General features: G+C 42.1%; 1 protein-coding gene across 13 annotated transcripts in view; it reads right to left on the bottom strand.

Moving 5' to 3' along the window:
• LOC107318315 (alpha-2-macroglobulin-like protein 1) overlaps window positions 1-14863 on the bottom strand; it is a 37178-nt gene that overhangs the window by 14672 nt on the left and 7643 nt on the right. For 7 of the 13 annotated variants that reach the window (XM_085544418.1, XM_085544427.1, XM_085544438.1 and 4 more), the window contains exons 2-17: window positions 13263-13372; window positions 9539-9722; window positions 8473-8635; window positions 8152-8204; window positions 7830-7847; window positions 7175-7334; window positions 6567-6651; window positions 6054-6168; window positions 5105-5216; window positions 4599-4708; window positions 4006-4173; window positions 3421-3651; window positions 2960-3023; window positions 2051-2196; window positions 989-1138; window positions 439-555 (exon numbers count right to left, since the gene is read on the bottom strand). In XM_085544418.1, coding sequence (XP_085400544.1) covers window positions 439-555; window positions 989-1138; window positions 2051-2196; window positions 2960-3023; window positions 3421-3651; window positions 4006-4173; window positions 4599-4708; window positions 5105-5216; window positions 6054-6168; window positions 6567-6651; window positions 7175-7334; window positions 7830-7847; window positions 8152-8204; window positions 8473-8635; window positions 9539-9722; window positions 13263-13372 — 1986 coding nt within the window. Of the gene's footprint in view, window positions 1-438; window positions 556-988; window positions 1139-2050; window positions 2197-2959; window positions 3024-3420; window positions 3652-4005; window positions 4174-4598; window positions 4709-5104; window positions 5217-6053; window positions 6169-6566; window positions 6652-7174; window positions 7335-7829; window positions 7848-8151; window positions 8205-8472; window positions 8636-9538; window positions 9723-9988; window positions 10242-12895; window positions 13049-13262; window positions 13554-14753; window positions 14847-14863 lie in introns of those variants that run through there. The other 6 variants (XM_032446800.2, XM_085544463.1, XM_085544469.1 and 3 more) reach the window with 6 other exon arrangements.

The raw sequence follows: 14863 nt of genomic DNA, 5'->3' as shown, positions 1-14863 counted from the left end.
TGCTTCAGTTTAGGAGAGAGTCATTCAGATCCTCAGCACAGAGCAAACAAGGTCTTCTTTGAGTCAGAAAAGTTTCCTCTTTTTCAAATGCATGGTTATTTGGGCACTGTGCCTTCTCAGCCTGCAAGGTGAAATTCTTACCAGATTAATCTTGGGCAACCCAAGTTGCTCATGATATGGAGATTACACATACTATGTGAAATCCAGCTAAAGTAATCAATAATACTTGGCATCCTATATCATGCAATAAAGGTGCAGTAATCACACAATTTCCCCTTGGTCAACAATTTCAAGTTGCTTCTTCAAAGAACAAATGGATTATAAGGGCCTAAACTGAACTTTTTTCCTCAGCTGTCTGTGATGACATTCCTACATTACTGATAAAGACAGAGGACCACAGTTCCCTCAATTCATGAATTACAAATCAACTGTTTTTACCATGAATGCTGTGAACACATCAGGCTGATCAGAATTTTGGAACCCACAGGAATTGTCATCTTCAGACACTTGATGAGGATACCCAGAGTTATAAATAGATGGAAAGAGCCCATAGATCTGGAAAAGCATGAAAAGCAAAAGAAAAAAGTCAGCACAAATAATACTTGACATTCACTTTGTGTATTATATCCAAGGCCAGTTTGAATTGCTCCTGGCTATCATGCATGAACGTATGTCAGAAAGAACAGGCTCAAAGTTATCCTTCTCTGGCTCTTTTCTGATAGAGCCAGCAAAGTCTGCTGAAATGAATATGAGAAAGAGCAAACAAAGCTGGGTCTGGATTTACTTCTGGTACACTGAGTGGTGTTCAATCTCTTTAACTGATGCTTCCTAATACCCACCTATGCCGCACTAAGAAAACCTTGATCCTTCTAGCTTTGAGTTCCCTGAGAGTCAATCTCTGACAAGATGCAACAGCCTGTCTCTCTTTCTCCCATTGCTCTTCTTGTCAGTGCAAAGAAGGGGAAGAAGTTAGAGCAGACTCACTCACCATAGAGTGGCTGAGTTCTTTTCCTGGCTTCAGCAAAGAGGCACTTTGATCCACAGCCCAGACAGCACATGTAGACCCAGGTGCTGCCTGCAGGTGGAGATTAACCTCTGAACCAGGAAGAATCTTGGGCACTGAGAAGCTCAGCTCTGCCTGGATGTGAAGAACATTTAAACACAGGTAAAACATATGCAACATTTCTGTTGCTGGCCTCTCTACCACTTTCTGAGGAGGGAAGGTCCCTACATGAAGAGAATTTCCAAGGACGTGATTTGAATGAAAAAACGAGGAATTTCCTAAGGACTCCTAAAAGGTATGTAAGAAAACATCATGTTGGGATTCTATATGGAAAAATGACAGGTCACGTGAAAAAGAGAAAGGGAGAACCATCTTGTCTACCATCAATGTGAACAGATGACAGCACTGGGGACATTACATGGCACTCCTTGTCCAGCAAACCAACACACCTCACATAGCTTGTTTTCTGCTCCATTTGGAGCTCCACATAGAAAATGAGCCTTGTATTTTTCTCCAGGCTCTTTGTGGAGTTGGTTGCATGCAGCAGTTCATATCCTAGCTTGAATCTGACTGTCCCTGGAAGATATGAAGCTATGGAGCAGGAGCAATGCCAGGCCTCAGAAGTTAGCCTACACTGTGTTGGCATAGCTGTCCCACCACCTTCCCAGGGATTAAATTAAGTAGTTTCCTGGATTCTCCTTTCTCTTCTTAAAATAACACTGACATTTGCTTTCCTCCAGTCCTTGGACAATTCTCCCAGTTGCCCTAATCAAGTAAGATTATAGTGAGTGGCTTCACAATCACATCTGTCAGCTCCCTCAGCACTTGTCTTGCATCCCACAGCAGCTCCCACAGTGCTCAGCACATACTTGCTATGTACATTGCAGCTCCCTCCACTGTACATGTAGTGCAGTTAACAAGACACGGCACCCCATAGTGTCAGCCACATAGAGCTATACAAATTATGTATTCTTTAGTCTCTTATTTAGTTGCAGCAGCCACGCTTACTCTCTCATATTTAGTTGCAGCCTCTGACAAGAATCCTACCTTATTTCTGAAACACATGGAGACACTGAAGACAGCAGAATCAGCGATGATTTTTCCATTAGGGAAGATAGCATAAACAATAAGTGTTGGAGCTGGAGCATAGACTGAGCTGAAGGTAACAGGGATGGAGAAGAAGCCTTCCAGCACTTGATGGAAGAGAGAGGGAACAAGATAAATAAGTAAATTTGGTAATGGTAAGGGAGTCTGATCAGCTTTTGTTCATCTGTACTTGTCTGTTTAATTCCTTCCCTCAGATATTTTGGGACCACAGAGATTTCTGAAGACCACTGAAACCAATCAGCACATCTCCGGACCTAGTATTCAAGACCTACAAAAGATGTACTGGTTCTGTTCATTGCCTTGAGAAGTTGAAAGAATTATTTGGATTTTAAGATTAATTATACAAAGAATGAGAGTCTCAGGTATCTTTCCAAGCCTCCCATCATAAAATATCTCCCATTTTATCATCAAAGAAGTTGTATTTGCCTCAAAGCGCATATAATTTAGATTATAATTATGTTAAAGATAAAAGACAACAGTCAATCAACAGTCAACAATCATCAAAATGATAAGATATAGCATCCTACCCACTCAAAGGTTATTTGTAGGCACAATTGCAAATCAAAGCAAGAGAGTTTGATAGAGAGAAAAGTTATATTTTCATGCCCTTTGGAAGGGCAGCAAAGGGAGACTTCTTTGAAAATGAGCCTGCAGGTCAAGTAATGTTGAGGATTGTACTCTTCACACCAAAGGGAAACATGAAAGCTAGAAATACAAGCTGTGTGGACATGATAAAAGAAGGATGAGCAAGCTCTAAATTGCAGAGAGGCTTATACCACATGTCCAGATAGAAAGGAATGCCACTGAACATTGAATGCTTACTAGACATATAACAGGGGATGCACTTACTTCTTGGCGGCCCAACCCAAACAGTCTTCTGACCTGCATGGACTATTCTACTTTTCCCCATGACCTAAGAAAGAATACAAAAAGGGAAGGGAATGCCAGTTACGTAGTCTCTGAGACCACTATTAAGACCAGTGTATTCCTGAGACTGGAGCTAAATGAGGTACGTGAGGGGAACAGGAGCTTCACTCACACTCAGGTAACATGAAAAGTTCAAGGGGCTTGCCAGAGGATAGATAATGTCAATACCTGTCCTGCATCTGTGCAGAGCCCAAAAGAAAGATGCTGCTTTTCATGATGCTACTGCAGTCCCAGAATTAAAACAAGGATCCAGCCCCACGATGGCTGGATGAGCTACCTGTCTAAGTGCCAAGCCAAAGCTATCCAGGATCAGGCTTGAACCTGTGGAGAATTCTGATATTGTATCATGAGACATTACTACTAGTACTTCTCCAGAAACTCACAAGGTAGGAGAAAATTACACGCTTGGGCCCATGTTCCAGGTCTTCCTGGTAAATTCTGAAGTCCACCCGGATATCCTGCTTTTTACCACAGGGCATCATTTCTGGCACACGGACAATACTGAGAAAACTCTTGCTGGTGCTGTAGAATGGACGTATGAAATGAGAAGCCCTCTGGTAATTCAAATCAACTGTCCCAGGCTCTCTATCCAAATCTTGATGCAGGACACTTGCCTGGTAAGAGAGAAAAAGAAAAAAAGAAAGAAAGAAAAAAAAACAACCACAAAACACACACAACAGATTATTTCTTCAGTCTTCAGCTGCAAATCAATCCAGCTGATGCATGTTAGTAAGCTCAGGCCACTTTTTAACAATAATATCATACACATCTCTGTGTGAAGTGTTCATGAAGAAAGCTGTTGTGATTCAGAGAATAGGCATCAAGTTCCACAACATGTTGAGGTGTTTTGAGTTGCAATTTTAGTCCCTCAGAAAGGAATGGGGGACGTGTCTTTGGCGCAGTACCCACTGAGAAGCATGCTTACCCCTTGCTTTCATAGGCAGTGATACAGAATTTTCCTCACTTACCTCCAGGGAGGCTGAGGTGTTGTTCCAGGTAGTTGTGTTTAGGCTAAATGAAGCTGTTCCAGTGTCCCCAGTGTTGTACCTTTGCTGAAACTGCTGCTCACCAAAACTTACTACTAGGAGGACTTTTTTGTACTTCAGCGTCTCGCCTTTGTAGTCAATGACTTTGATCTGAGAATACCATGGTGAATGATAGAAGCACAGAAGACTGTTCAGTGGACAGAATCTCCTCCAAGCCAGTAGCAGTATTTCTGCAGTATTTTAGCAGCAAGGTCACCCTTTCAGTCCCTAACAACTCTGCTACCAGTAACCTCCCATTATCACGTAAACTACCCTGTTGATTCATCTGTGCCCAATACCCTTTACCCCTCCATTGCAAAAGGCCTCCTGGCTGCTGGAATTCCCAGTGCTTGGGTTTACATCCCCCAGTGCATGCCCAGAGCTGCTACTACTCAAGGTTTATTTGACAAATGAAGGTCTTGGATGTTTTTCTCACTTTTGAATGTTCCAGCCCCTGCTAGAGGTGGGGTTGGAGAAGCAGACTCTGAAGGCATTGCTCATGCTCTCTTCTACAAAAGACCATAACTGAAAATTACCTTCCCTCTGTACATCTCTCCTGTGTGATAGTAAGAATTCACATCCTCAAACAAGGCCATCCCGTCAATCTTGGAGATGAGTAACTTGTGGGAAGCATTGACCTGTATCTCTGAATGAAAGCAGTAAGACAGAAACATAAGGGAGGAAACCAGGGGAACCAAGCACCTGTCAGCAATCTGCCTGTAGAATAACCCACTGGTAATACTGATATATACATGCATATATATTTCATACCAAGGTGATGACTTGTCCAAGGCTCTGGGTATCTGGTCTCTTTCACATCATCTTCTATCTCTTAGAAAGGTCCCTAAGTTTTACTATGTGAGATCCTGAATGTCTGTGCCTTTAGGAATCTGTGGCTCTGCCAATATCCATGACATTAGATGACAGGCCTCAATGGGCTGAAAAACCTCAGAGCTCTTGCTAGTCTCTGAAAGTCTGTGGCATTCTTGCTATGATTAGTGTATCTTCACATGCCTCTTCCCAGAGATATTTCCAGAATTACCTGTGCCATCCTCCAACAGTGAGGCCTCTGCAACTATGCTGTCCTGATAGTACCTCAAGTCTCGACGGAAGGGTAGGGACACATTTGTGAAGAAGCAACCCATCTTGTCTGTCTGAAATTCCACAGAGAAGAAAACAGGTCTGATCAAGGTATTTATATCAGAAATTACCCAAATGGGGCAGAAACAGCAATGCAGGGCTCAAATAAGAAAATAAGCACCAGATCAAAGACATCTAGGTCCATGGAAGGTGTAAAACATAATAGAGAAAGTAAGTCCTGAGGCAGGAAACAGAAAATGAGAAAGGGAAAGGATGACGCCTGAAGGCTAATGGAATATACAAATGTGGCACTCTAATAGTCTTAAGATCTTGTTATTTTGGGGCTTAGCTGCTGCCCGTGGCTGCAGAACTTGATCCTTTTTTTTTTTCCTTTTTTTTTCCCTGCAAATCGACTGGCAAGAGAGAAGGTCCAAGCAGGCTGCATAGAGTCTATGGCATTCATGGCTTTCAGCATGGCAAACTCTCAGCTCCTGCAGTGTCTTGTGGTTTTGTGAGATAGGGGCTTCTCACCAGCTCTTGTATATGACAAAGGAATCAGCATCACTAGGATGTTGCCCACGTAAGAGGAAGACTTCTTCAGAGAAGTATCCTCTCTTCGATGGATTTGGTCATCTAGATGCTATTATATATTTAATTAGAGGAGACCCATTCAATAGGAAAACAAGGCAGGATGCAGTTAGCAGTCAAGAATGTGGACCGGGCATTTGGTATACACAATATCATAGCAGATACAGTTAGTAAGAGGCAGCACCAACAGACTTGTGATCAAGTAGCCAAAACCAAGTTCTGACACCACTGCTGTTTCAGCTAACATTTCAGCAGCCTTGTGTTAGCCTGGGGCTCACCACAAATGTCACTGAATTGTTTTCAGCTCCTGCTAAGCAGCTCACCTGGTTGCTGAATTCCTGACAGAGATCAGGTTTTGAAGCACCGGGCAAGAACTGAGAAGTCTTCTGACAAAGGCTCACATAAACCATCCCCTGGACAGCTTTCCCAGAGCTGTATCTGTTTAGGAGAGCAAGGAAATGAAGAGCTATTCACACAAAGTGTGAAAACACTAGTGTTTGCTTTGTGTAGCCTAGATATACTTATTCATGGCTATTCACAATATATCACAAACATGATGTACAGGCCTGACCTTATTAGGTCAAACTAGAACACTGCCATGATACAAGATCAAGAGCCCTGTGATAAAGTTAGTATCAGACTATTCTGGAAAATCAAATTACAAGAAGGATAATTTTAGGAATGTTTTGTTTTGCATCAAGGTTCAAAGACATACCATGGAATACTCTGGCCTGATGTAACTGGAATGCAATAAATTTCCTCTGAGTCTCATGATACCTGAAGTGTCTCTGGTCAGGATTTAGAACAGGGCCCACTTCTCCAAGTAGAACCCTTACCTGCCACATACCCGAAGTGGAAAAGTTTTATCCAGTGCATGAATCTTCACTGGTGCCTCAAAGATCACTTCAAATTTTGGCAGCACTGTAAGGAAAAAGAAAGATCAGACAACTGTAGGAAACACTGGCCAAGGACAGCCATTCCAGAGAATCACCATGACAGACAGACTGTGCTGGAATGAGAGCAGACTAGATGATCTTAAAGGACTTTTCCAACCTTAATGATTCTATAATTCTGCGTCCATATCCCTCAAATTCAGCTATTTGTGTAACTTCCCAGCAGAGTTAATAAGGGAATGACAAAATTAGTGGCAATGGACTTCATATTCTCTTGAAAAGCCCATCCTAGTGACTTTATTTTGTCTGATACAGCCATCTACAGGAATCAGCTGTGTCAAAGGTCTAGGGCCTTGTGCAGAATTGCTCCTACATGATGACTGAAGGTCCCAAAGCAATCCCTCTCCTTAGCATCAGCTCAGACTTTTCTATGATGTTATTACTTTCTTCATTTGTTCACAGGATGGTTATCATGAAATAAAAACTTAGATTCCTGGAATAGAGAGTAAAGTCATCTCTGCATTTCATACACATCCCCCATGCACTCATACCATACTCCTCAACGGTGAAGCTGCCATGTATCTTCCTGTTGGTTACATTGATGACATATGTCCCCAGCAGAGGCTCATCACTTAGCTGGAAAGACAGATCTGCAATGCCTTCTTGGGGAACCACACCCAGCCACTGCTCTATGCGATTGTTCTTGGGGTCCTACACCCACAAGAGAGAAAGAAGCAATTGCTCCAGCATCTCAGTGATCCACAGTCCTTAGAAAACCATCTTCAAGATTTCAGTGCTAGTTAAAAAGATAGCTAAGGAACAAGGTTTGGCATAGTACAGTCATAGTACATATTATTTGTAGATAATATAGTGCTACATTCTGCTGTCAGCATCCAAATCCCCATCTACACTTCTCTAAATGCTGATCTCAAGGAAAGATTCTTTACAGTTCTAAAGTGTTAACATGAAGGTTTAAATGATCTGTCTATAGTTTTGTACTTCAGGAGCAATTCAGATTTCCATTCCAATAACTGAGAGCACAACATCAAGTGCAAAAACAGGCACAGAGGTTGTATGTAGCATATTAGATTAAGTAATCTTGATGTTCTACCATTCTACTTACAGATACTATGAACTGTAAATGAATAGAACAGTGAAATGGCTGCCATCAACATGAAAGTAACACCAGATTTCAGCATCACTCACCTGGAGAAACAGGGAAATCTGGAAGGGAAAGAAAAGTGAAAAACATTAGAAGAGAGAAATAAGTGCCAGCAACACATACAAGGTGCTTCAGAGGCAGAGCCTTTTGTGAAGGGTGTTATAATAATGACTTGGAAACACTTTTCCCACCTTCCTGAGTTACCTGCCCAGCTACCTGCGTTACTGTTCTCCTATGGACATTCATCAGAATGAATGCAGGGGACAAGGAGCAGTTAGAACTTTTAGCAAGTAAGCAGAAGAGAAAGGAAGTAGGATTAATGCATAGAACAGGGAGCCTCTTTCATAGACTGTGGGGCTGACTTACGGAATCATTAAATGCATTGAAGTCCTCGTCCAGAGTCACAATACGAAATTTCACTGAAAACAAGGAAATCAAGGAATATATTTGTCATATCTCAATCCTTCCCTGCAGACCCACACTCCTTCTATCTACTCAGGTCCTGTCTCCACTGTAGGCATCTGATAACACTTATATGCACATTCTTCCATGTAAGCTAGCATGGGTAATGACCTGCTGTCTCCTACAGCTACACAATCACCACAGGCTCGACACCACAGCCAATGAAGATATCATTTCAATAAGAGATGTCTAGGACCTATGCTTGCTCTCATACGCAGCTCTCACCTGTTTCCCCTGGTTTATAGATGGGCTTGTCCGTTTGAATGAAGGTGCCACTGCTCGCCTTGTGGATCAGGACCTTTTTCTTCTCCTCAATATTGATCCCTTGGCCTGTAATAATCAGTCTGACAGTGGCAATCTCCTCTGTGCCATCAGCTGGAGGTGCAACCTGTACAAAGCAAGAAGAGAATGCAGCTACCAAGTAATATTACTTCTGGGGGCCCTTAGCAGGAATTTACAGTAAAGTAGAAATGAAAAAACTAACCAGTTACTCTCCACCTGTGCCAGGGCATCCCTTTCAATACCTAGATTCAGATGGTATTGTGACCTCAATCAGTCCTACACTCAACCAGAAAGCCTTTGCATATCATGAAATCCATCATTTTTCCCACTGCCTAAGTAACTTCATCTCTGGAAACAGGAATGTCAGGAAAATAAAAAAAATGCCATAAGTGTGGGAGATGGCAGCACAGAATCAAAGGAGAGACATTGAGCTATTTGACATAGCTTCAAATGCTAGGCTTTCAAGACTATGTAACATGTATAAGTAAGAAAGCCAGATCAGAATGCCTGAATGCTAACCACAGGGTCTTCCTGGCTCATGCAACAAAAGACCACAGCAGCCTCAGAACAGAATACAGTATATAATAGAAGGGATATTGCTTAGGTGTGACTGTCTTATCATAGATCTTAGCCAAATTCTCACCAGCAAGGAATGAACTGTAAGATGCTGTTTAGAAATAACAAGCATATTCACTTCCATCCAACTGCTGGTCAGTAGCTCCTGAGAGCTGAGCTGCTTCCTGACTACAGGTCCTACAGAAACTGTAGACTATGTTGTGCAAACCACCATTTAACACATGTGACTTCAAATGAAAACTTAGATTCAGAAGGGCAGTTCAGTGCTAACCAAGAGATACTTTGCTGGGCTTCACATCTGCAGGAATAATCTACTCTCATTCCTAGCAGGCTCACTCCAAAGCAAAGTAGAGCCTCTAATTGTCAGCACTGGCTTTTACAGTTTCTGGTTTTACAGTTCCTGAAGAGATGGCATTTGCCTAGGGTGGCTCACCCAGAACTTTGTGCACATGAAAGTCTTCTCCTTTTGGATGTCTTTTTGCACTAAGAGATAATGTCCTGCAGAGCGCTCCAGAACCAGCTTTACTTGAATTTTTGCTTCATAACAGGTGATATGAAGGCAGGCAACTTGAACGGATGGGTAACGGAGATCTGCAGGGACCACCACCAAGTAATATCTGGGACAGAGGAAAGAAGATATCAGAAGTTACATCAGGTTGAAGGCTCAGAGAGAAAGCATACCTGGCCATAAGGTCTCATCCTGATAGACCCCAAAAAAAGATTATTCATATTTTAACTCATAGCCATGAGAGACAACATGAATGACTCTGCTGCCTTTTGGATTGATTTGACAGAGCAGGAAGAAGAATAGCTGATGATGTGGAATTCAGCCAGCCTACCTGGAGACTGAAGGAAACTGAAACAAACATTCAGCATCACTCACAGTTGGTGAAAAGAAGTTGCAGTGTGGAACAGAAGGCTCAGGAATATGGATCTCATCATCTTGAGGGCTCTGCCTGTCCAGTCTCCAGACAAACTTTCTCTGAAATCACCAAGTTTCTTTTCAGGGGCTAACTTCTTTCTAGGACATCCTGAGTGGAGATGTGGTTTTGGGGAAGAACTAGCTTATTTCCATCTCTTTCTCTCTCCAGAGGTTATATTAATTCAGCAGTAGAAATGGGCGTACTCTGCCAAGCATTCCTTAGCCAATAGCAGATGCTTTGGCTGTCATTCAGCAGTTTGGAACGTTCCCCCCAACCCTGCAAGGCCACCTTGGAGATATTTGACCAAATGGGCATTTCATATAAATAAATAAATAAATAAATGAGCCACAGAACTTCACTGATCAGTGACCCAGGACAGGTCCTGATCACCTGTGACTTGCGTCCCTTTGTTTAAGCTGGAGATGGATTGCTGCTGTGCAGCCAACAAAAAGAGCTCACCCCTGCACACCCTAGGCAGTGTTATCATTCAGGATAGGGGCTAGGAAGCTCTGAATAGATTTATGGGCATGTGTATCTCCACAGGCTAAACAGGTTGAGAACATGGAGCAACTCCTTGCATGTACATGAAGAAGCACTGTATCAAGACCACCATCAGCCATCAACCACTAATTAGCTTAGCAACTTTGCCTTTTCTCTCTCTGCACATAAAGAAAAACACTCACTGAAACTGAGATCTTCACTAGCTTTTCTGTAACATCCATTTGCAGCAGTACCAACAGCAAGGAGAGTATCTCAGGAACTAGTATAAGTTCTTCAGTATTCATAGCTAGTTTTGAAGGACTAAAGTATCCCTATGTCATCTGGTTTTGCTCTGTTTTTGAACATGAGAATCACTTCAGAACTCAGGGATTAAACAAGGGGGCTGTTGTCATCATCTAGCACTGATGACAACCTCTGTGGAACAGTAGATAATTGCGCCACTACTCCATCCCGGCTTCCAGAAGAGTACCGTCACAACATAAAGTGTTGTGAGTGGTACACAGATTACATTAACTCATGAGCTACATCTCTGGCTGTTTGAGAAAACATTAAGTAGGTTGAGCTGAAATGTAACAGGAACAGTTCTTATAGTACAAACAGCTGTAGTTCTGTGCCTGGAAATATTTCCCATCAGTGTTAAGTAATGCTGATGCAGCATAATCCTTACATATGTGGGTTCTAACATGACATTACTTAAGCAGGCAGTTTTAGTCTGGCAAAATCAGGCTTTCCAGATTTCCAGCTTATCTGGGATACCAGCTCCCAAGCCTCTTGATACCCTCTTTCCAGTTGAGGTTTAGAAGACTGATATCCATTTGACTGATCTCCATTTTATTCTGTCTCCAGCTGAGAGCAACCGTGCATCATGTTGGCTATCTGTTATGCACAGAAGCAGTTGGTGTTAGTGCTCTCTTAGTCTCAAGTGTATTTCATGGCTCATCTGGACTCTTACCAGTTAGCTTAATCAATTCTCTCAGCAGATTTCAGAAATAAGCCTTCAGTACGTCTGAATCAGTGCTAGGCTCCTAGGCAAGAAAGACTTTCATCTTTTCTGTTTCAATAGACTCATTCTCCCCATCCTCGTGAAGGAAAGTCATGCCACTGAGAACAGCAGACAAAATTTTAAATCACCCTTTGGCTAAAATCTGGCTTTTTCATAGAGAAAAACAATAAACCATAGCCAGAGGGGGTCAAATGTTGGCAGACTTCTGACAAGAGCTGTCCAAAAGCCAGCACTGGGGAGAGCTTTCTGACCCTGTCCCACCATGTTCCTCCTACAGTGTTTGCCCAGGTGCGTTCTCTGTTCCTTTCTTGACATAGGCAAACCTGGCTCTTGGTCACAGCAACATACATTTGAAGGACATGCATTGAAGGCAGTGACTGACATCTGCACAGGTGTCACAGACCTGACCAAAGTCTCGGAAATGCATACAGTACAGCAAGTCTGTGCACAGTTTCTAGTCCTGGAAAGGATCTATCCTTCATGAAAATACACTATATTCATCTGGAGAGAGGGACACACATAGTGGCAACACAAAACCAGATACCTGCCCTCCATAGACTGCTAGAATAAAAAATGGAAAGGAAGAGCAAAAAGTTAGCAAAGGCCACACATATCATCAAGGAAGAAAACTCATGGTTCAGAATAAGGACTAAGTACGATGATACATTGGAAATCACTCCAGTGTTTTAATCTAATTTAATATAATATTAGTATTAATAGAGATTAATATGATCAATTTAATAAATTATAGAGGCAATAGTATTAATGCTGTCTATGAGAAGAGTACTGGGAAAGCACAGTGGAGCACTACACCCACTTTCTGCTGCTTTGACAGTAGAATTTGTCCACTACACTAAGGCCAGGCATGGAACTGAGAACGCACCTGGACAAACACATCAAAAGGAGCAGAAACTGGCAGGGTCAGAAAGCCTGAAGGTAACATACAGTAATTTGTTCTACGCTTCTCTCAGTGCTTGGCTTCTACACTGAGATTATCCAAAGACCTTCAATTTGAAGACAAAGAAGTCTTTTTCACTACTTAAAGAGAACTTATAACAAAATGGAAAGCAACCTTTTACATGGGCAGTCACTCTTACTGTGGAGACATCTAAAAAATCATCACTGTCTGAAATTTAAGATACTGACTTTTAATTCTCTAACGGTAACAGAGACAATGACTTGAACTTGCTTTTCTCCTGAGCCCCTGAAAAGAAACCAGATCCTAGCATAGAGGAAAAAGGGTGCCCATTAAAATCATAAAATAATAATAATAATAATAATAATAATAATAATGAACAAAAAAAACCCCAAAAACCCACACCTGAGGACAAATACTAATATTTAGATTACCTGTAGAACTTACATCTATGTTCTTTCAAGATTTACAATATCAAAGAGAAGACATATTGACTACATAGACCTTGAAGAAACAGAGGCATTGTGGTGGTTTCACATGGATAGGTAGCTAAAATCCACCACTGAACACTCTCACTCTCATTCTCACTCACTCTCCTTAGAAAGCTGGGGAAAAATACAATGGAAAAAAGGTCATACGTTGAGGTAAGACGAGGAAGATCACTCACTAGTTATCATCATAGACAAAACAGACTCAAGTATAAGTGAGATTAATATAATGCCTATTGCTAATAATAGACTAGAGCAGTGAGAGCTAAAAGCAAGCTAATAGTATTCTCCCACAAATCATACACAGCAAATTAAGTTGGACTCACTCACGCTGGAAAAGGTCACATCCAGGACTTACAGGGCAGACTGAGGGGCGTGTGACTTGCTTTATCAGTGGATTTCCTGGGGTGAGGAGAAGATGTGGCTGATCCTGAAACTGAATAGAGGGAATATTTCATGGTCAGATTCACAAAGGCAGCTTAGCACTTAAAACAAATGCACAGAGGAGAAGAAGAGGTCATGGCAGACCAGCTTATTTATCTGAGGTAGATATTGGTAGTACTACAACTGTTAAGAGGAGTTTTGGTCGACTTCTACCAAGCTCAAGATCAGTGCATCCTAAGAGTAAAAAATCAAGCAAAAATGGCAGGAGATCTGCGTGTATGAGCAAGGAACTCATGGATAAACTCAAAGAGATGGAGAAAGTTTACAAAATGTGGGAAAAGGGCCTGGTCACTTGGGAGTGATATAGCAATACTGTGAGAGCCTGCAGGGACACAGTGAGGAAAGCTAAGGTACATTTGGAATTAAACCTGGCGTGAGAGTTCAAGAACAAGAAGTAAGGATTTTTTTAAGTATTTCATCAGAAAAAGAAGGACTAGGAAAAATATTGTTCTGCTGGGTGTCCTGGTAACAGGGGATGCTGAGAAAACTGAGATGATGAAAAACCTCTTTGCTTCAGTCTTTACTGATAAGACTGAAAAATCACAGGAAATCTCTGAAGGTAAGAGAGTCTGGAGAAAATATGGCTTACTCTTGGTTGAGAAGGAGCTTATCAGAGGTCGTCTAAGCAAAATGGACACATATCCTTGGGTCCTGACAGGATGCAGCCATGGGTGCTGAGGAAGCTGGCAGAAGTGACTGGCAAACTGCTCTCTATCATCTTTGAAAGGTCTTGGAGAATGTCCAGGCCTGAAGACTGGATGACAGCCAATGTGACTTCAGTCTTCATAAAGGGCAAGACGGAAGATCCAGGCAACAGCAGTCAGCCTCACTTTCATCCCCAGTAAGGTGATGGAACAGCTTATCCCAGATGTCATCTCCAACCAATTTGAAGAAAAGATTATCACAAGAAATCAATATTTACCATGCTTAGCCAACATGGTAGCCTTCCATGATGTCATCACTGTCTGGGTTGTGTACCTTGACTTCAGCAAGGCTTTTGACACCATCTCCCAGAACATCCTTGTAATGAAAGTTAGCAAGTGTGGGATAGATGAGAGAACAGTGAGATAAAGTGAGAACTGGCTGAGTGATAGAGCTCAGAGGATTGTGATGAACAGTGCAGAGTCTGGTTAAAGGCCTGTAACTAGCAGTGTTCCCCAGGGGTCAGAACAGGGGCCAGTATTATTCAACATCTTTATCAGTAACCTGGATGAAGGGATGGAGTCCACCTTCAGCAAAAACTGCAAGACAGGAAAAAGTTCTTTACTGTAAGGGTGACAGAGCAGTGGAAGAAGCTGCCCAGAAAGGTTGTGGAGTTCCTATGGAAATATTCAGGAACTATAACCATCTGGATGCTTTCCTGTGAAACCTACCATTGGGATCCTGCTTTAGTTGGAGGAGAGAGGGGGAAGCTGGACTTCATTATCTCCAGAGGCCCCTTCCAACGCCTACAACTCTGTGATTCCCTAAACAAACAAATAAA

This window comes from Coturnix japonica, chromosome 1, assembly GCF_054131305.1.
Source record: "Coturnix japonica strain WE chromosome 1, WE-NBRP24, whole genome shotgun sequence".
Lineage (NCBI taxonomy): Eukaryota > Metazoa > Chordata > Aves > Galliformes > Phasianidae > Coturnix > Coturnix japonica.
This window is presented reverse-complemented; position numbering and strand designations above follow the sequence as displayed.